The sequence below is a fragment of the Callionymus lyra genome, chromosome 1 (genome assembly GCF_982586985.1).
Source record: "Callionymus lyra chromosome 1, fCalLyr1.hap1.1, whole genome shotgun sequence".
NCBI lineage: Eukaryota > Metazoa > Chordata > Actinopteri > Syngnathiformes > Callionymidae > Callionymus > Callionymus lyra.
In genome coordinates this window covers 19,568,844-19,590,628 of record NC_141818.1, presented here as the reverse complement: position 1 = coordinate 19,590,628, position 21,785 = coordinate 19,568,844, and the positions used below count along the sequence as shown (strand labels likewise).

The window sequence follows — 21,785 nt, the reverse complement described above, 5'->3', positions numbered from 1 at the left end:
CAATTTTCCATTAGCATAGAAAACAGCCTATTAACGTTCTATTATATTCTAAAAATATTGTTTAAAGAAAGCAGTGAAATGTACATGTTTCATAATATTTCAATAATATATAATTTAATGATGATGATTGTTATTTTATGGATCCAAGTTTTATCATTACTATTACATCTATATTGATACACATCATTATTTTTAAAATAAAACATAATGTAATGTGTGTGATTCTAAAAGGAAAAAAACATTCTCTAATCTTTCACATGATTTTTAACAAAGCCTAGATTTTGGTTTGAACACCATCTTATTTCTCCCGCTACCTATCTACAACAAGTTTCAGGGTGAATCAACTTGTTTTTGATGAGTTGAAACTAGGTTAACAGCAAGAAGCTGAAGATAACATCCCACATGTGGTGAATCGCTGTTTTGTCCCGCACCATCTAGTTGAGTGAGTGATGACCTGATGTGCTGAGGAAAATAATAATTCACTTAGCTTTTTCTGATATTTCAACACTGTGAGGAGTGTTTACAGTTTCTTTACAGTTTAAATTGAGATGTAAATAATGTTTATCTTATTCCTTTTAATACCAGTTTTTAATCTCTCAATCGTACACTCTTCATTGAAATAAATGTCATCCTAAAAACTAAATAAATCCTGTAAATTACATTTGTTTGTATTTTATTGAAATAGATAACTATTTTACCCCCCTGAGCACTGCTGAAAAAGTCAACATTTTTCTTTCTCGAAAGATCTAGCAAACATTGGTATTTTTCCGAAAGCACCAATTGACTGATTAATTTGCCCTTATTGTTGCTCAGTCTGTGGCAGTAATAAAATTATACTGATCTTCGTCCGTGAGCATTTACAGAAAAAGCTCTCACATTGAGAAAAATCTGCCACATTTCAACCCCGTTCAGTTTTACATAAAACGTCCTGCCAAAACTCATCCCACCCAACCGGCAGTTGAATTAAATTGGAATGATGGGCATTAATAAAAAGCTAAAGCAGAATGAAGATCGACACAGACCCCATACTGACCCTCTCTTCTTTGAAATCATCTATTGACGCTGATACAATATTTAACATCTTAAATAATGCTCTTGAAGCCATTTGACGCTGGATCTCTCCACTGGCAGGAAGTAGCATAGCGCTGTAATCGTGTCAGTATAATACAGGCGTTTAAGACAGGATCAGGCTGTCATCAGTGGCAGCACAATCCTCTTCACCTGAGGCGGTGGGAGCTCACACTCGCCAGGATCCTCAGCTCTAACTCAAGCTAGTGGAAAGCCCCATTTTTCAAACATGCCCACTCAAACCCCCTTTGGTTTGTAAACTAATATCCACTTTCTCCAAGAACAAATCTCACAGGTATTCAGTATTGCAATACACACCCAAAATAACTCTTTCTTTTAAATGATATGCAAACCAACATTTTATAATTGTAGTTCATTATTATAGTTCATAATGTTGACGCTTATTTGAATATAATCCACACAATAAAATACATATATTCCAACTTTAAAATAATAATATATATACCATAAACATTGCCATATGCTATTAGAAAATGTATTAAAGATAGTATGACTGAATCAATCCATTTACTAGTACAGCCTCGTTCCTAAGGAACTCAGTTTAGTCTCAAGATTATTTTCTTGTCCGTTTTCACGGCCCTTTGTGTTTGTGATCATGTATCAGCCACTGAAATTAAACTTTCAAAGAGAGGAAATGGCTTTTTGCTTCATGAACATAATGAACCACATAAAAACATGATAAATTTGGGGAGACATATCAGCAGAGGCAGGTTGCTGATCAGTCGTTTTACATGATTAAATCATGATGAAAATAACAATCTATAAATAACATGTTATTGACCAGTAACAAACCTGTTTCTTCAGATGTAGCGAATAGTGTATCAATCTTGTTTTTTGTTTCTTTAGACACCTGTCATGATAGGTAGGTTGTACCGTCAAAGCCATTTGGATTTAAGCAATCCCACATCATTGTGAAAAACATTATCACATTTGGTCACTTTTTATTTTTTTGTTTAATTCCACAGCCATACAAGTGACTGAGAAAATCTTAATAGATTTTGTAGAAAATGTATTTAAACTAAGTTAAAGCTTTTAGTTATTTTTCTTACAGACTGATAAAAACAGATACATTGGTTCATTATAGTATTCAGTCAGTCCTGTGGTGAGGTATCCGTTGTGCAACAAAAACAATCATGTTATTTTGATTATTTTTCTCTATTTAGGAAGTGCGGGAGATGGTGGCACCTGTTCTCAAGAGTTTCCAAGCCCAGGTGAGTCAAGGACGTAGGCTTTTAAAGATGTTTAGAAATAAAAATGATCAGAGATGAACACTCTTTGTAACACTCATCATTACAGTCAATGGTATTAACTTTTAAAGTCAGCTTTGAAGCTGTTATAGTGTCCTTAAGATATATAAAACCTTTGTAGGGTTTCTTTAAGAGTGAACATTTAATAGTGAGCAGAGATATTTTATATAAACAAACGTTGTCACAGATTGGAGGATTGATGGATCGGACGAATCTGGTGAAGGATTCCGTAGCATACGTCTCATCTCCCTGCTCATCTGGCGCTTATTGACTGATGCCTATTCTGTCAAAGTGAAGTAGCATCTATCTGCCATTAGATGATCAGATATCGGGCTTCTCATATTTTCTTGGCCGAGACAAGCTCTCATTTCCTGTTGTGATGGTGCATTCAACGTGCCCCCTCTCTGACGTGGCCATATTGAAAAAGTCATCTGATACCCACCAAGTCTCTGCTCCAGCCATTAAACCAAGGTCATAAATCACATTTGTGCACTGTGTTATGGTCCGCAAAGCAGAGGCTTATGGAAATGATACCGCAAATATGTTTCCAGTCTCGCTCTCCCCTCTTAAACTCCTGCTCAGTGCTAACTTGAAAGCCCAATCATCGGTAAACATGAGAACACTCAGCATGGATTGTTCAGTTCTGGAGGAAGTGATTATTGGCAGCTTCTTTTTTAATGCTTCAAAATTGACTATGGCCAAGCAAGCGTGTTCCCTGGCAAGAGCCATCAGATTCAATACCCGCATCACTCTGTGGCTGATTTGAGTGCTAATTCAATTGCTCCAACTGTAAAGTTGCACAAATATCAGAAGCACCCGTCCATGTCGTTATAGTGCAAACAGGAGCCCACAGGATTCATTTAAGCAGCATTGATGTCTGACAACTGGGAGTCTGGAGACGTTTCAGAATAGATAAAATAGATGGCTGATAATGAGCCATGATTTTTTTCTTGTTAGCTACTGGCCTCTCTTGGTTTCCTCTGGTCCCTCTTGTGCTTCTTCTACTGGCTTATGAAGTGAGAAATAAACCAACAAGAAGCCTGATGAGGCACTTTACTCTGCACATGAATAAATATATTAGGTTTGAGGCCAGTTAAAGGGGGCTAAAGAGAAGCTGGGTGGAGGACCAGGGTTGGACCCAGCACAAGTTAATATCTCTCACTCTTTATCTTGAAAACCTTTGCCTCCTGGACCCTCAGAGGTGTTCCAGGCATGTCCAACTCTTGGGGCAGACCCAGTACAAATAGAAAGAGTATGTCCCCCGCTGGGCCAGGTGACACCTTTATGTTCCCCATGAAGAGGTTTCTGAGGTTTCTCTTTCCTCTGCTTGCTCATTGAAAATCAGATCGTGTGAGTAATAATGAAACATCTAATGAACATTTTTATTATGTGGGACAAGAAACATAAGTAAGATTGCAACTATTTAAATAGTTAAATTCAACAACTCAATTTACTCTCACATTCATACACAGAATGTGTACAAAGAAAAAAAAAAGGTTTATTCAAAAGTACCAAATAAACTGGTAAATTTAAATGCAATCAATTAATTTTCCGTTTCACTTTATACTCACATGGTCGACAAAAATAAATACAAAGGACCATATGTGGTCAATTTGGTCACTTCACCATTTTGATTTGACACTTCCCTCCTTTTTGTGTGTAATTTTTTGTGTATCTATCAAACCCCTTAAAACATTTTTTTTTAAAGTTAATTGAAGAAATGTTTTGAAAAAAACTCATCTTTACAAGAATACAATTGCAGCTTATTTAGCTTATTAAATGTCATGGCACATGTCCTTCTTTTTAAGGGATTTTTTTCATCTTTCTTTTTGCTTGACGGCCCTTAACAACATTCACAGAATTTAACGTGGCCCTTGAAGAATTTTACTTGCCCACCCCTGGTATTACTGGTGTTACATGTGAGGAGAATTGAAACCTGCAGAAACCTCTGTGTGTATGACTTAAAGCTATTGGTGCAGTACAATTCTCCACATGTCATAATAATAAAATCCTCTGGTGTGTTTCTGACACACTTTGACCTTATTGGTAATGTCAAGCTGCTCGCGGAGACTCGTGAACTTTACCCAGTGGTTGTCTGCCCGACCTCGATGTGAGCGTTGGGACCTGGACCTGCTGCTGCTGCTGAAGGAGGAGAAGCTGGAGTGAGGAACTTCTTGTTTGTGTCCCTCCAGCTGCACTGTACAGGCGTTGAATGATTGAAAAGGCCCCAAGTATGTGTTGATGCAAAGATATAAAGAATAACTGGGTCCTCAACGCCCCCACTTCCAGTTTGCGGGCCCAGAGGAGCTCCTTGCGGAATTTGGACCCTCATCGTGCCACTTCTGAAGCAGAAGTCGGCTGCTTTGAAGTGTTTGCGACATGACAGGTTCCTCTTTCTTTTCTTTTTCATTTCAATGTTCCCCACCCACTTTTCTCACTCTTCTCCCGTCCAATCTCCACTTCTAATTATCGCTAACCAGGCGACTGATTAGAAACACGTTGCCGACCTACTTTTTCGGTGGTTTCTGTAGGAGGAGAAAGGGTTAATCCCAGAGCTGGTGGCTGTCATTGGTCGCTTCCCTCCTTCTTCTCCTCTTTTTTTTGCTCTGCTCCTCTCGTTCTTTCCCTGGAAGTTTGCTAATGAGGTCCCGTCAGAGCTGAGGAGAGGTGTTAATTTGGCCTTGTGAAGTCGGAAGGAGATTAAGGACAGTGAGTAGCTGAGTTTACGGCTTAAAATACACCGCTGTCCTTATTAATCCACCGGGCCTTGGGAGACCGGCGATTTTGGTTTTATAATGAACACCGTCTCATAATGAAGGTAATTTTAATAAAAATTTACCGAGAGAAAGAAGGGCTGGTGCACGTCTCAGTGGTCTCAGGCACACCTTTGGGGCCGAGGGGAAATGATTTGACAGTTATTTCTCAAATCACAGATCACCGGAGGGAGCGCACCACACCGTTTTAAGTTTCTTTTTCCTAACAAACGCTTAAGTCGCTGCCGGAACCTACAGAAAACAGAAGTCTCTCCGAACTATGCAGACTCTCAATGCAATTTACACCTCGGTCTCACTTAAGATTGTGAACTCCCCGAAGGACACACCTTCTGAGGATGGTGAAAAAGAACAATGAGTGATCTCCGCTGTTTTGCTGCCAAGGCAAACGCCAATATGAAGACGAGGCTAAAATCAACCAGCCATTCTTTTTTTTCGCCTCTCCTCTTGATGTCATTCGGTCCTCCTAGAAAAAGAAAACAGCAGTATGGGCCCCTAATTACTGAAACTTGCTCTACAATGATAATCCGTGGAGTAATTTAGCGTGCACAATGAGAGTTGTGGTGTCGGCGCAGATGGAGATTCTGATAAATAGTTTGTAACGTGTAATTAGCAGCTCTGCCGGTTACATACCATTAACCCCTCCAGCTCAGGAATCATTATTGGCCCTCATTATGAAGCGGCAAGGTACGATGGAGCTGACTAGACATCAAAAACATCAAACGACTTTAAGAGCGCTGAGAACTGGGGGCCAGCGGACACCTGTTTATGAGTGTTTCCTCCCCTGAGGTGAGTGCAGGGAGGAGGGAGGGGGGGACAATGCTTTTCATGCCTGTTTTTGTTTTCTCGCTTCTATAGGAGAGCCAGCGTTGTTTTATATTCACGCAGAAACTTGTGAACTCTGAAGATTTTGACCTTATTTATTCCACTGCACACCCAAATATTTTAGTAGTGCAGTCAGACCTGTATTGTTCTGGTGCCAAATTTATTTTTATTTTTTAGATAGATCCATAGCAGTAGTTTAACTGTTTTTGAGAATAAAGTTTGGTATCCTTTTATTGTCGTTGTCAGGGCTGAAAAAGGGCCCTTTAGATATAACAAAAATTGTCCATTATATTGTTAATTTTTATGACTTTTATAAGAAAATGATTTTTCCTTTGTTTGTATTTATCCTGCTGGATTCCTTTATTGTTTGTGATGACTTTTTAATGAATTCTAGGAATGAATCTATAGTCCTATATAGTTATAGTTAAATCTTAAAGTGGTGTTAAGCCTGTTACAGAAGAAAACATTGGGAATATGTATGTAGCTTTGAGACAATTGGTAGAAACTACCACATGACAAGAAAAAAAAAGCTTATATTCAGGTTATAAAAATTACATTTACAGGAACATTACAAGTCCCAAATCAATTTGATCTCAGGTATATTTATTTCCTGTGACCTGGATTCTATCCCAGCTACTTCGGGCAAAGGCGGGCAGCACTCTGAACAGGACCCCAGCCTATTGCAGGACAAACATAGACAAACAATCATCCACACAAAAACTCATACCTGCAGTTAAGAGGATTTGATAGATCTGTTCTGGACTGTCCGAGTAAACTCCCGTTCCCGGAGTAAACCCATAAGCACAGGGCAACCACAGTGTACCTCACAGTTCAAATAACTTAAATTATACTTTGGGCAAACATACCTTCGGCCGAATTTACTCTGGACTTTAACTGGCTAATGTAATGTATTTACTTAAACATTAAGCTTGTTTTATTTTCACGGGGAGGTTTCTACCAATCGTCTGAACCCCCAGATAGACTTCACAGGTGCCAGCCTCAAATGTCAAGGTCAGTTGTAGCAGATAGTCCAGCATTGCACAGTTGTCAGTCATTTTTTGGGTGTTGACAGAAAAACCTTTTTTTTAACATTTAACGTGAGCAAAACCAATGGCGTAATAAAGGTAGTCCTGTGGGCAAAAAAATACTTCCAACATGATTCATGTGATACTTGTGAAAGTGAAAGTGATGTGAAAGTTTAACAAGTTGTATTTAATCATGTTAAATATTCAATTACAATGGAAAAACACATTTTCTTAGTAACGATCTAACATGTACACAAAGTCCTCGACTTGTCTTATCCTTGTCTCAGAATTATGTCAAAGTAAGATATATATTACTTCTGTTGAAAGTAAACTTAAGGTTCATAAGTTTATAAAGGTAGAGTGTCAAAGCCCCGCGAGGCTCGCCCTCATCTGGCCCGCCACACAGATAGGTCGACAAACACCGTCTTTGATCATCCATCGAGCGGCGACCAGCTCTTCCTCTTTTTGATTAACTCCTGGAGGAAATGATAATTCCTCTTGAATGTATGAATATGTTATGAATGGTGGGAAGAATCAAAGAGTAAAGGATGATAATTAATTACGCCGCTATGATAAAAGGCTGTGGGTGTTATGACGCAAGCTTCCTTCGTGTCATTATGAGAGGCTCCGTAATTACCTTTCTGCACGAGCCAGCGCTCCTGGCGGCGCTGGCGGTGAGAGTGGCGCTTTCTCAGTGAGTCTAACGGTCATAAAGCTTTTCCCTGCCTAATTGTCTGAGAGGCTCTATGGCACTTTCATAGATGAGGAACTGCGCCGTTAGGAAAAATGCTCGGCGACGCACCAGCTTTTCCAGCTCAATGAAGACAGATCTTCATCATGGGCTAAAGCTCGCAGTTATTAGCAGCAGATTGCTGGAGTGGATGGCTAACTTGGGATGGCTGGAATGTATAAAAGGAGCTGGTTTTAAGAGAAGCCTGGTGGTTTACCGCAGTATATTTTCAGTTTATTACATTTTGATTTCTATAATGAATCCATAGGCTTGTTTCTGGACAAGTGCTTGCTGGTAGCATGGCTATCAAATATTTGTGTTGACTTTGTTTACTCTACAAAAGAGGCACACGATTAAGGCACAAGTCATTTAGTTACAAAGAGCAACAAATCTACGAAATCTTTTTTTTTTCGAGTCACCTCAAACTTCAAAGTTAATTTACTTACATGTACCTATTTTTTCTGTTTTTCCACTTAGTTCTTATTAAGTGTTGTTGTGTTCAAGGAACTGTTGAATCACTTATTGGCTCAGTAGCTTAATAGCTGTCCAGTTTGGCTCAATAAAAAAACAACAATGAAATGGGAAAGTGCATTATAGAGATTTGGCTGTCCATTGTTTCGTTTTTTTTAATGTTTTTTTGACAGATCAATCCATAAAATTATGAAATTTATTATCAAAATATAAGTAATGACACATAGATTACACAACAATGATAATAGCAGAATATTAATGTTTATTATATATTTGTTTATTCGCCTTTGTTTTTATTGTATTTAAGACAATAAATAAACAAATAATATATATCCATACATATACAGTATGTATGTGTGTGTGTTTCGTGGTATGTATACAACATTTTGTTGTTAGTAGTTTTGCTGGTTCTGGCGGGACGAAAGACTTAATAAAGCTAGAATACAACCCATCCATTTTCTTCCATCTATTATTCTTTATACTCCAAGGTCAGGGGGGAGAGATGTTTGAAATAATCCCAGCTACATCAGACAAGAAGCATAACACATACACTACAAGATGTGGGAATGTTATACTAATTCTGAGGCTGTTTTCTTCATAATTAACTAGAGATACATTTGGTGTATTAACGGTCATTTAAACTTCGTCAATGCTTTTTCAATGAGACTGAACCATTGAAACCGACTATTATTATCACATTGTTTCATTTCGAAGGACGAAATCATTGTCAAACAGTGGAAAGCTGCACCATACATTTTTTATGGCAATTCTTTTTTGGCAGGTACCTATTTCATCTCCTACATTATATTAAACCTTTTCTATGCTTCCCTGGCTACGACTAGCACTGCCCTGTCTGGGACCACTAATGCCACTCTCTGCTTGTCCATAGCGGGCTCATTGAGCAGCAGACCCGACTCAGGTTCTTCAGGCCATTAGCTATTCACAGCACGTCCAGAACTCGGGCCTATTGTGGAGAACATAATGGGCTCCTGGGCCATGTAAAGCACTGGCTTCTTCTACTGCTTTATTACTTGTGTCCTTCTCATACGAAAGAAAGTAAAGTGGGAAGGATGAAATGTGAAAAATAAAACAGCAGGCAGAGATGTGTGTAGGACCCAGGATGTTTCATGTCCCCTGCATTGTTGAATTTATTTTATTTATACTTACATCCTCTTCATGCAGAAAACATCATTTTTTACTTTTCTCTATTTTAGAGAATTTCCTATGAGAGATTTGTTTCTAATCCTGACAATTAAAGCCCTGAAATAATACTTGTTTATGTTAAAAATACATTCTCAACATACATCCTTCATCCTAAGAGAACTGAGAAAAATGGTTTCTTTGTACACATATACCAATGTATAATTCTTATAGCCAGTCTGCATCATTTAAAGGGTCCATGTTATTTTCCTACCACTAAATATTAAGTTAGTGATTAATCTAATCCTAACAGAAAAATATTTCGACCATAGCTCATTAAACATGACTTTTAAAAATACAGTAAAGAATCCAATCAATAATACAACTTCTATGATTCAAGAATTGAGTGTGGCTCACGGCAAAACTCAAATTCCCTGACCAGAAATCGAACTTGCGCTGGTTGCATGGAAGCGCAGTGGTTTTTCTATTTTTAAGTATTGTTAAAAGTTCAAAATTCGTAGGTGGAAATCACAGAATTTCACAGTAGAAGCAGCAACCACCAGAATAAACAACATCAAAGATAACAAAGAAAGCTAAAATTCATAACCATTTTTTAATCAACCTCAGTATTTATTTTATTGTTTTTTTAAGCATTCAAAAAAATGATAGTAGATTTAGTTTACTATTTATTTTTCAAGTGAGGTATCCTGTTTGAAGTTTGAAGAGCAAATTCGCCGTCGATGCCTCCATGCAAATGTTTCACAATATTTAAAATAAAAAAAACATTTAGGCTATATTCAGGTCTGAATGCTTGTGGACATTCGCATAAAGGACAGCTAACCAATTATTTTTTGTTGTGTATTTTTCCATGGCTACCCAGAATGCACCGCTATCCTTCAGTGTCCACTGTTCTCCACGAGTGTCATCTTTGGCTTACCAGTTTTCTCCGTGGTCACAGCACTTGCAATTTTCCATGCCCATGAGCTATACATCATCTGCAGATCAGTCCTCTTGTAGTAGTATATCTGACTGGCCTTGTTTATTTCTTGTGCGGTGACTGATTGTTGTGATTGTGCTGGGTGTTTTTATGCTGAGATGCCTGAACCTTTCCATCAGCCTTCCAAGTGTCAGTCTCTTCCCTTCTCTGCTGTTTGCTGTGATCCGACAGTGTGTGTGTTGGCGTGTTTGTTTTCCTGTCCTGACTGATGCCCTGTCTGAGCCTCCCGGTTGGGTGTATTCATCATTATGGATGCGTGTTTAGAGTCAGGGATGCACACCAGGTAAAGAAGAGAGAGGGGGAGAGTGTTATAAATAGGCATTTGGCTCTCTAGCCATGTGGAATTGATGAGTTTCAGCACATTCTGCTCTGCAGTGCCAGGTTTAATTTCTGCTGTCCTGACAGCACAAACCTTAGAGCCTGGAGACGTCACGCCTGACTGCCATTGCTGTGCAAATGTTAGCCATGTTTGAGGATGGACACACGCACCGCCATGGTTGCAGAGCTGCTATTGGCTGTCTGTTCGTCGGGAAATCAGCTCTTCTAAACTCCTGTCACCTTAAGAGACAGGCAATCACGCTGCTCTCCTGACCCCGAGCCACACAGCCCTCACCAGCAGAAGAACGTAGCTAATCTGAGAGGCAGTTTGAAGACGGCGCGCACCTCGGTCTAGCATGGTCAACTGCTTGACAGGAGACAGGTGAGAGCATCCCCATAGGCTGAAGAAACAGCCTTACTAGCAGCAGCTCGGTTGCAGAGATTCCCTGACTCTTGGCACTTCCTCAGCTGCTGGCAAGAGCACAGTCAAATTAGCCAATAAAAATGTGTGAAATCGGTGGCTCGCAGCCGGGGAGGACATGCCAGGAGAAATAAACATCAGAGCTCCTACAACCAGGATAAGCTCATGTGACTCCAGAACATGGAGAGAGTCTACGGTGCAAATCCTTGGTTCCAATTGCAACAGTGAGGAAACACACATTTCTCTCTCCACTCCGATGAGCAGCGAGGCTCAGATCAAGCATGTGGCAGCCCAAGTCAGATGAATGTGAGCTTCTGTCAAAGGGAACAAGTCCCCCCATGAAGTGATTAAATTCCCTGGATGACCCACCCCCCCTTCATCACTGGGGCCTGGGAATACTTGTGTTCATTTCACAAGAAGCTCAGCTGTGAAGTTTAATTCCAGTCAAATCTAAACACACTAATTAAATATCATAACTTTTCGAAGAAGGCTTTTGTAAAGCTACCTGAAATTTTAATTTAGACTTCAAAAGAGTGAGGACTTTAAAGCAAATCTATTGTTTTTCATTTAGACTTGCAATTTTCCTTTCACCGCGGCAAGGCAGTACGTAGTTATGATTGATCTGGTAATTAAAATATGCAGAGAGGGAAAAATATGAACTGCTCCTTTTTTCCCTCCCCTCACTTTCTTTTTGTTTTAGAAAACAGCAGACACGTTTTCCTTTCCAGCACAGATAATTAAATTTTTGCACATTGATGTTCTTTACACGGCGTTCATCGGCCTCATTATTTTTCCATTTTCATCTTTCTGGAGAAAAAGATCGATAGATTGATAAAATGATGGAGCCCGTCTTAAATAATGCAGGCGCAGAAAAGTTACACTTACTTTGCTGCCGGCTAAGTGTTTGAACTTTCATTCTTCTTTTAAATTGTATTTAATATCGCATGAAGGTGGATCTTGCAAGTTCTCCATGCTCGTGTCAATTATTAATTTCTATTCTTGCTGTCCCTCTGCAAAAAAAAAAACAAAGCAGCCTTTCTTTACTTTTATGCTGTGTGCAAAGAACGCTTGTCAGGGCTAATATCCTAAATGATAAAGAAACTGGCAATTCAAAGAAAGACAGCGTAAAGTAGGCCAATAAGTACCTGGGGAACATTTTGCTAGAAGAGATAGCGGCTCCAAATGTCACATGCAAGAACATTAGGACCGATTGTTTATAATATGACCTGACAGTTCGGGTCTCTTTAATAAGGGATTAAGCGCAATGCTAATTAACAAGTGGCTCTATTAAACAAGCTGCTGTGAAAAAAGGAAAATCTTCTTAGCGAGTTGTGTTTGAACACATTCTGCCTTCACAAATCAAATGTGTTATTAAATTCCTAAAATTCTCAAATAACCCCCACTGCCCTTTAAATATCCAAGTCCCAAAGATCAGTGTGTTCTTTGTCACAAGCAGATATATGTTTTATGGTCCCACTGCTGCGCTAGCTGTTTCATCAGAGACATAAAGTGGCCATGGTGGCCCGAGGATAGTGTTAAAACACATCCTCAATTAAAGCAAAATAACTTTGTGCCTCTGCTTGAGATTTCTCCTGCAGTCACTGTAATTGGGTCTCAGTGGATTTAGCATGAGGGCACCACATCTTCTTATGGTGAGAAGGGGCCAGCTTGGAGTGGAGCTGAGGGGACAACCAGAGAACCGCAATGAGTTGTTTGGCTTTGGACAAATGAGCTCGGCCAAGCCGGAGACACACTGTTGTGGCTTTGGCAACTTGTTATCACAGCTCTAATGCTGATGTTCTCAAATGTTTAAGCGTACAGGAGAAGAAATAATAGTAGTTGACTTACTGCTGTGATGGTCCCTCAGGCGTGTTCCAGACCGGGACCAGTGACTCATGCAGTCTCATAAAAGTATTTTAGTTCCACGGGAGACCTGTGAGACGTTACACAACTCATCTGATCTAGAAGCACCGGCGACAAAGATCATGACATATCAGAATGGTCATCCATGTCGTTCAGGTTCTTCTAAAGAAAGTTTTGTTCCAACAAAGTTATAATACATTGCTGAAGATAACTTTTTCCATCTTAAGTATTGGACTTTTGGACTGGGTCACACTGGCCAGAGCTTGTGAATGAACATGAATCATCAATCCTTGAACAGAAAAATATTTTTCTGTTGATGATATTGTTCTGTGTCCATGTTTTTGATAAGAAACTTAGTTTGAAAACATGAGTTACTGGTGTTCAGCTCGGGTATGAATGATTTCAAACTGCTCAACAAGGGCATCACCTTTATAGGTAACAGATGTTTGCCTGTTGCCCTGATAACTTAATACAGTGATGACAAACTCAATCACACAAGTAGCCAACGTTTTTTTGGCACTCTTAGTTGCGGGCAAACCAATTTTATATTTACCAAATTTTATTAAACCGTGAGCTTAAAATCAACATTTTCTTTACTATTATTATTGGTAAGTATCTGTGATTTTTGTCATTCATAAATTCTGTTATTTATCTTATCTTCATCACTGGCATCTTTATAGGCCAGGATATCAACATGAAGATATCTATGTTGATTTCAAACAAACCATCCAGCTGGCCATATAGGAGGACTAGAGTTGTGTGTTGGACACATTTAAGAATTCAAGTGTATAAGTGTATTTTTTACATTTTATCATCGTCTTTAGGGTTACTTAAGTGAGGATTATGTATTGAGAACAATTTTAACATAACGTAGAAAGCACATTGCAGTTATTCCAGATTTTATATTAGTTTAAGGTGATGATCTTTCTAGTGATTATATTCTGTCATTGAATTCTACCAGGCATTAGTCTGCAATCTACTCTAACAGAAAAGCTATATTTCTTTTCATGTCGCTTGTGAAAATATAAAAATCTTGAAGGTTCCTAGCATCCTCAGAGGATTGTGTGTGGGTTTTGGTTTGTGAGCGTGTGGGTGTGTGTCTTCTACTTGGGTGACACGTGAAGGACAGCCAAAGGTGCAGTGAGATCCAGTGATGGGCCTGTTTTATTACATCTCATATTGAAACCAATCTCTGCCCATTCACCTGAAGGACAGCCAGCTATTCCCTAACTAAATTAGCCAGCCACTGTGGTGTGAGAGGGCCGACACACACAAACGCAATCACACAATCCCCACGACAGGTACAGGCCGTCACGCAATAATGTGTATTATTTCTCAGCCCTTCTCTCACATGCAAGAGTCTAACACTTACATGTGTAATCGTATGTCCCGTCCTTTATGTGAAGCTGATGTTTGAAGGCTGTTGGGTAATTGCATACTCTGTTGTATACGTCTGTTTGTCCCCTGCTTCCTCCTTTTGGGACAATGTGACACAGATTTTACCTGGATTTTGTTCGCCTTCGTGTACCCTTGATGTCATAAATACATGTTTTAACCTCAAACGCTCCACGGCTGCGAGCTCTTTCGCATTGAAGCGTCTTTTGTAAAGTACACTTTTTTTTTTGTTCACTCAAGGCGGATGTTCTAATGAGGAAGAGCTTGAAATAGCAGAGGGGCTAGCGCTGCAGAGCCATGACATCCCATGTGAGAGTTTGCCCAAATCACAGTGGCTGCTGCCGTGCGTCAGGTTTCTTTATTTATAACCCATATGGAATTGTCCTACCCTGGAAGTATATGGAGCATTATGTAACCCAAAAGATTACTTCAAAAGTTGGGTGCTATATTTGAGAAAAGAGTCTACTCACTGTGGATTTCATGTCATCAAGATACATTAAAAAAGCATAGCAAAGCAGTTTATTCCCTATCATTTGAATTAATTGATACTTGCTTCTTTTACATTGCATATTGTTTCTGATGTTGGCTATAATATTGTGTTTATATCCCAGAATCCGCAATTACGATACAACCTTCTAAACAACACTTCATAATTATTACATGCTAAATTCACTTAGACCAATGGTCTGGTTAAACCAACTAACCCTTTTTTTCTATTTGAGATTGCAATCTTATGTTATTTATCATCAAGTGACCTTCATAAAGAGTTGAACAACATATATATTTATATGTTCAGTTTATTCTCTATTTGGATGTTAAAAATGTCATGACTCCCACACCGCTTGTAAACATTGCTCAAAACACTATTAAGTCATGGAAATCAGGAAACAATTCAAATGTGTCTGCTTTTGTTAAGCTTTAAACTATATGTATCATTCATTTATATTCCTTAATTCTATAACATAAGGGAGGTATTCAGAATTGTAGCTTCTTTTGTTAAATTGAAAGGCGTGCAAAGCATGGCAAGATCCAGATACGTACAATTTCCATGAAAATGTATTACATTACTATTACATTTTTAAAACATATTTCCGATTGTAAGGCTAACACTCTAAACTTACTGTCCTCTCTTTGTCATTTGTTCATATGGTCTTGAGAATTATTTTTAATACCAGGGTGTTATAAAAAAAAAAGCTCTTTCTTTCACATCAAGTTCCAAAGAAATGGAATCAAAATGCTATTAATGTTTGGGAAACAATTTAGAAGGAAATCGAACAGAATTTGTGTGTGTTTGAGTGTCTCTTACATTGCCTTGGACATATTGTACTCATCAGTATGTTTGTGTTTGTCAAAACTATCTTTTGATTGAAATATTGATACTAGGAAAAAGTGCTTAAGCCCCGTCCACTGAAAATGGTTCCCATTCCTGGAGCTAAGATCCCTCTGCTGTTCCGGAAGTCTCCACCTCCGAGGGAACCATTGTATAAACAAAACAGGGCATAATTACAAGTGGCAGGAGGAGTGAAGACTATTATTACGTAGTAATGGACTCCGCTCTCGTATCCTCACATTTGCAGAGATTTCAGAAGTTTAGGGCAGAACTTTATAAAGTCATATTTGAAACATGTGAGCAAGCCAGAAGAGTTGGGTTTGCCCTTTAATTGCATAAAAACCTTGATATTCTGGGCAGGTACAGTGCCATACGTGCACTGATGTAAGAGCTCCAGCTCTAATCATATTGTTGGTTGTGTTCATTTTAGTAGCATACAGGAAATCAGCCCTGTCCGCATCACATCTGATTAGCTCTCCGTCACTCATGACTCAAATTGAAATACCAGCTCACATCTGTCACGTTGTGTGGTTATCAGGCAGAGAGCCTGTGATTACAATCATGACATCACATGTCTGGCAGCAGAGGTCAATTTAATGTACATTAAACAAACAGAGCTCATTTGTTTTACAGCTTTTAGTGGCACGCTGGCACCAGTGTACACAAGCTTTAGGCTGGCATCCAACGGGCATCCACTGGGCCTCCTAGCAAGGCAGGGAGCAAGATGGGCGCGAGCCAGCAGTTTGACAGAAGAGTGCAGAGACAAGAGACCGGGGAGTTAATGTTTCTCCACCCACTGATATTGTAGATGAATCCACTCCACAACACTAGAGAACCATGATTACGTAAATGCCTCTGGTTAATGCTATGTTATTCATTTAAATGAACCAAAGGAAAATAAATAAACATGAACATTAAAACTTTAATTTAGAGGTTGATTTTTTGGTCGATGTAAGAACTAACTTCACATAATGATGTAGTTGAGAAGTGCAGGGTAATGTTTATCCCCCTTGGCTGGCCTGGATTTTGACAATATAAAGCATGTTTACTGTGCTGGGAGTTAGTGTGGCAATGTTTGCCCGACATTTATAGTTGATTATAGTTGTAAATAAACTTTGCTACAACAACAAATGGTAAGACCTCAATACATTTGGTCAGATAAATTGGTTCAAATGACCGGGGCTACACATTTCATCCCTAAAAGCAAAACACTTTTTACTTGTTGAGAGCAGGACGTTTTATCAGAATTTCAGATGATATTATTTGTTTGGAGAACAGGAGTCCCAAATTCAATAGTCCAGTGGGGCACCAGAGGTTGATTTGTATCAACACTGGGCCAAGGTAGTTCAGCTAGTAAGAATGATCTTTGGGATTTTTTTTTACCTTGCCTTGATTTAACTTAGTTGTCTGTTGATTTATTTGTGTCACTTTAAACAGAATTAAAACAGCTTTTTCTTCTTCTTTCATGTTATTTTTACATCGATAGTGCAAAATCTAAGCTATAAAAATATTCCATAAAGTGATTATCTTTAGTTGTAGAAAGATTGTGTCCCTCATACTAAATCTGTATATCAAAAAGGCCGAGACTTTCAACCCTCAGGCAGCGAATGGCCCTTGTTTGAGCCCCCTGATTTTAGAATTAACAGCACTTACGTGCATGAATTTGAACTATTATTCTTAAATATTATTCTCAAATAATTAAATCAGTGAACATTAGATATCGATCACTGGATCACTTATTGGTATTATATTAAATGGAATTTTAGTTTTTTTAAAATACAGATTCTTAATTCATTGTTCTTTGATAGGATCATGGCCAAAGCTCGTCTTTCAGGGTCTACTGACTCGAGGTAAGATCGGAGAAACCCTGGCAATATGGCCAGATCCCCACAGGGCACAGACAACCATTCAATACCAAACCAAAAACTCTGTATGCATTGTAAGTACCCGAGGAGGCTCAAGTACTGCTCAAAAACCCCAAAACCTAAGTAAGGCTGACACTACCCCCAACAATGAACAGAATAAAAAGGCGCCCCTAGTAAGACATGACAGCATCTGCCCTCTAGTTTCCGTGTCATCACACTGATGAATTATTGCAGGTTGTTGGTGCACATATGCATTCGTACACCTTCACTGTCAACCTTCACCTGGCTCTAATTATAGCCGCTGAAAGCACATTTCAGTGGCACCGCGGTGATCCGTCATCGACAGGCCCTCTCCTCAGTCTGCCTGCAAGTGATATCTCTCCGTAAAATATGTATGACATCAAAAAAGCCTTAAAGGTTATTACAAATTAATAATGAGTAGTGGGTCCAGAGTAGTGAAAAATAGCTTTCCCTGGGTGTCTTGTTTAAATGTTTAATCTAACATGTTCCGGAATAAATGTAGACCGCCCGGCAGCAATATGTTCAGTGTCCTCGGGCCTCGGTAGGCTGTCACCGGTCAGGAACGTGCAGGATCAGACCACCAGACTTGCATGTATTAAGACTGACGTTCACATTAGGCTGATTCATGCAGATGTGACTGATCTTCCGAGAGGAGCCGTCAACTGTTATTTTGAAAAGGCTTGGCGCTTCCATCTCTGCGTCTCTTACGGCATACAGAATTATAAAAAAAACACTAAAGGAAGCCGTTTTACCCGCATCAAGAACAAATTCTCAGTAGACTCTGAGACGTAGAAAATCTCTCTCTGAGCGTTTCTCTGAAGCAAGTCGAATCATCGGGGCTGAACCCCCTTCACAGTAATGTCTGAAGACACTGTATAAAATTGCCTTATTTATGCCTGTAATGTAAGCTGTCTGTTCCTGTGTCGCTCACTCTCGGTGGATCCGGCGACAGTGGCAGCCGAGTCTGCAGTGAATTTGCCGGACGACTACCTGGGAAACATCAACAGTCATTAATTATGTAAAACTCTTCTCACAGTGGGAGCTAAGAGAACTGCGTTCAGCTGCCGCGCCTGCTCCTATTAGACTCAATGTACTCTGAGTTGAGCCCCCAATGCCCGGGGGCGTGAAGGGATTATAAGCCTACCATCATGACCCCCCGCACTGAGACACACACATTGTGCAGCGGACACACACACACCGATTGTAACGTTCTATTAAGTTCTGCTCATGTTTAGCTGAGGTGGGGAATAACAGGAATCTCCGTGCTGTCTCGCCTCCCTAGTCACCCCATCATTCACTCAGCCTCCCCACAAGTCCACTTATTTTTCGCCACTCTCCCTGGCAATTGTCTGCCTCCTGCTTTTGTCACAACAATGAATGAAATCCGTAACTCTGACAGTACAAATGATATGGCATGTTCGTCAGGAAAGCTTGGATAAGGCTTCTGTTTCATTGTTGATGGTTCCTGCCACCTTAGCTGGGCTCGCCGCCGTTATCTAGAACCGAATCACCCAACCTGAAAACCCTCCTGCACAGGGCCTACCTGTCATCCCCACACCACTGCCGACTGATGCCGATTTATCAGGCGTATAATGCAGCTAATATTTGCGGCGTGCGTTTCCAATCCATCGTCTGCTCATTGGATAGTGTGGCAGCCTTCAGGGTTTCCTCGTCCCTCCATCACGGCTGGTCTCCGAGCCGGGGTTTTAGGACTCGTTCATCAGAGGATGCGGCTTTGGCATGATGTTCCTCCATGCTGAAACAAAGGCAAAGCTGACACCTGTAATTAATTAGGCTATTATGCATTCCGCAATGATAATTGCCTCACTGGAAAGTCACCAGCCTTCTAAGAGCGAGAGTGAGGAGAGGTGGATGGAGAGCACTATCCATCATGTAGAGCACTCTTTCTCCCTATACCTTTCTCTTGCACGGTGTCAGGCTGTCTCACCTTGACTGGTGAAGGCAGGGCTATAGAAACATTGTCAACATGTGTCCGAGGGTGAGATATGCAGCTGTGCCTCTCTCTTGCCAGGCTGTTCCAGCAAGGGTCCCTTCACTCTGGGGCTTTAACTCATATTGGCACACTTACCCCTGGCAGACCATCTGTTAGCGCCGTGTTCCCAGGACCTGTACAGAGCCGACGTAACGGGGGCGCGTCATGCTTTTATGTGTCCTGCCACCCCTTGTCTCAACATGTTCCTCCACATAACCCCTGTTATCTCTTTTGAAATTATATATATAGCACAGGTCCGCTCATTACTCGCTCCCTTTATGTACACACACACACATATTTCTCAAGGTTTAGGTCATTTGCTGTTACAAACATTTGAAAGTTCAAAGAAGGCCGACAACTTCTATCTTCAAGCAACACAGACGTGCACCAAAGATTTTCTTTTTTTCCCTCCGTTTGTTTCGTTGACTTTGCTGTGACTTTGGATGTCGATACGGGTCCTTTTTAGTTTCTATGATGCCTGGTGATAGTGAGAGGGACCCAGAAGACCCCCGCTGTGCACTGCAGACAGTGTGTCTTTTGATCAAGGATTACTCTCATGCCATGTTCAGTGTCTTTCTGTTCCATGAGCCGCATCCATCGGGATTACGTCAGCCCCACCTCCACCTGTCAAAGTCGGCTTCTTCTCACCCTTCGCCATTAGCACACATATCTTTTCAGATCTGGACCTCACGCTTGTTATCATTTATTCCTTATGTACCTTTTCAATCGTCGACACAGCACTATATCTCTCTCTTTACTCACTTCTTTGCCCCTCATTCGTATCACATGTAAGTTTTTTTCAAACATCAAACCAGACGCAGATTCAGAGTAGAATAGTAAGAAGAAAATAGGCAAGGGTGATGCAATTGCAAAAGCTTTTTTGGGGGCTCATTAAACCAGCATTTTCTTTTTGTTTTTTTTACGACCTTTGATATCTTCACTTTCTTGTGATAATTGTAGATGAAAAAAAACCCTGAAAGCATTTGTACTTGCGTTACGTTTTGTTTGGTAATTGGTTACTGTTAATAAATCTCCTCATGCAGATGATATGTGTGAGGCTTGAGAGAAAACTCCTTCTGATTAGCACTTTTCTTCAATATCTTGTTCATTAAAGCAATGTTAGTAGGTCAACTGCCTCACGGCCACACAGACCTCTCCAGCACATGAGAGGTACCTAGGCTATGTTGTGGCTGAGGCGGCCATTGAAACTGTCTGTCATGAAGTCAGAGCCCTGAAGGAAGTAATCACTGGAAACCTGCTCTCACTTGATCATGCTGCACAGTGCAGACTCTCACTGGCAATATATCTAAAAAAGTTTCTCCAGTATGATGGCTTATTATCCTCGCAGCCAAAAAGTAGACTTAATGCTACCGTCTTTTCTTCAGAGGTCTTACATGGAGTTAAGACACTAGGCTGTTTCACTCAGCCTTAATAGATTACTTCATCTGGTCTAGATTCATTGTAGATTTGTTTGAAAACAACATAAGTAGAATTCTCCGTGTGATATTGCTCAGGCTTTCTTCAAGGTTTTCCTCTATACAGATGACAACATTGTGTTCGTCACAAGGTAAGGTCATGATGTCCTCACACAGACTTCAGAGAGGGGATTTGATTCAAGAAAGTGTTTTAAAAAGGGGCAAATCTGTGGCAGTCCTTCTCACTCTCAACAGAAGCTCTAGCCTCTTGTGGATTTCCTTTTCACTTTGTATGTCACCTTTTCTTGCCTTTTGGTCTTGGTTAGATGGTGACAGAATGCAGTGATATATAATTATCATCTCATATCTTCCATTTGGTGGAATAAGTATCATTGGCTCCCCATTCTTTCTTATAGTAGGACTCTTTCTGGATTATTTGGAATAATTGTATATGCTTTTCCTCCTAAACATAAGGAGTGTTCGGATTTCTTGCATCATATTGTGTATTGAAACCTTTTTTAATCAAAAGAAATTTAAATTTCAGACGTTTAAAATGTTAAATTTGAACATTGAATAAACTTCCATCCACACAATAACCTTAAACAAATTTACATGGAGGACATAAAGTTACATCAGCAGTCTAAACCAAATACTGGCGCAGTCAGCTTTAGCCATTTATGCGCTCAGAGGTTATGTGTTGCAAAAGCTTGGTGGCATTGGCCGCTTGTGAGAGCAGTCATTTGATTGACAGGCAGCTCTGATCAGAATTGACGTGGCGACGAGATGTGTGTCAGTGCTCCGACTGCTCATCTCGCCGGGCACCCAGAGACAGCGACAGCAAACGTCGCTACCAGCCCTTCAAAGATGGG

General features: G+C 40.0%; 1 protein-coding gene across 2 annotated transcripts in view; it reads left to right on the top strand.

Moving 5' to 3' along the window:
- The window catches only part of cux2b (cut-like homeobox 2b), a 97,149-nt gene that overhangs the window by 39,998 nt on the left and 35,366 nt on the right, over positions 1 to 21,785 (top strand). For both annotated transcript variants that reach the window (XM_087796445.1, XM_087796437.1), the window contains exon 3: positions 2,253 to 2,300. In XM_087796445.1, the coding sequence (XP_087652571.1) occupies positions 2,253 to 2,300 (48 nt within the window). The remainder of the gene's footprint in view (positions 1 to 2,252; positions 2,301 to 21,785) is intronic.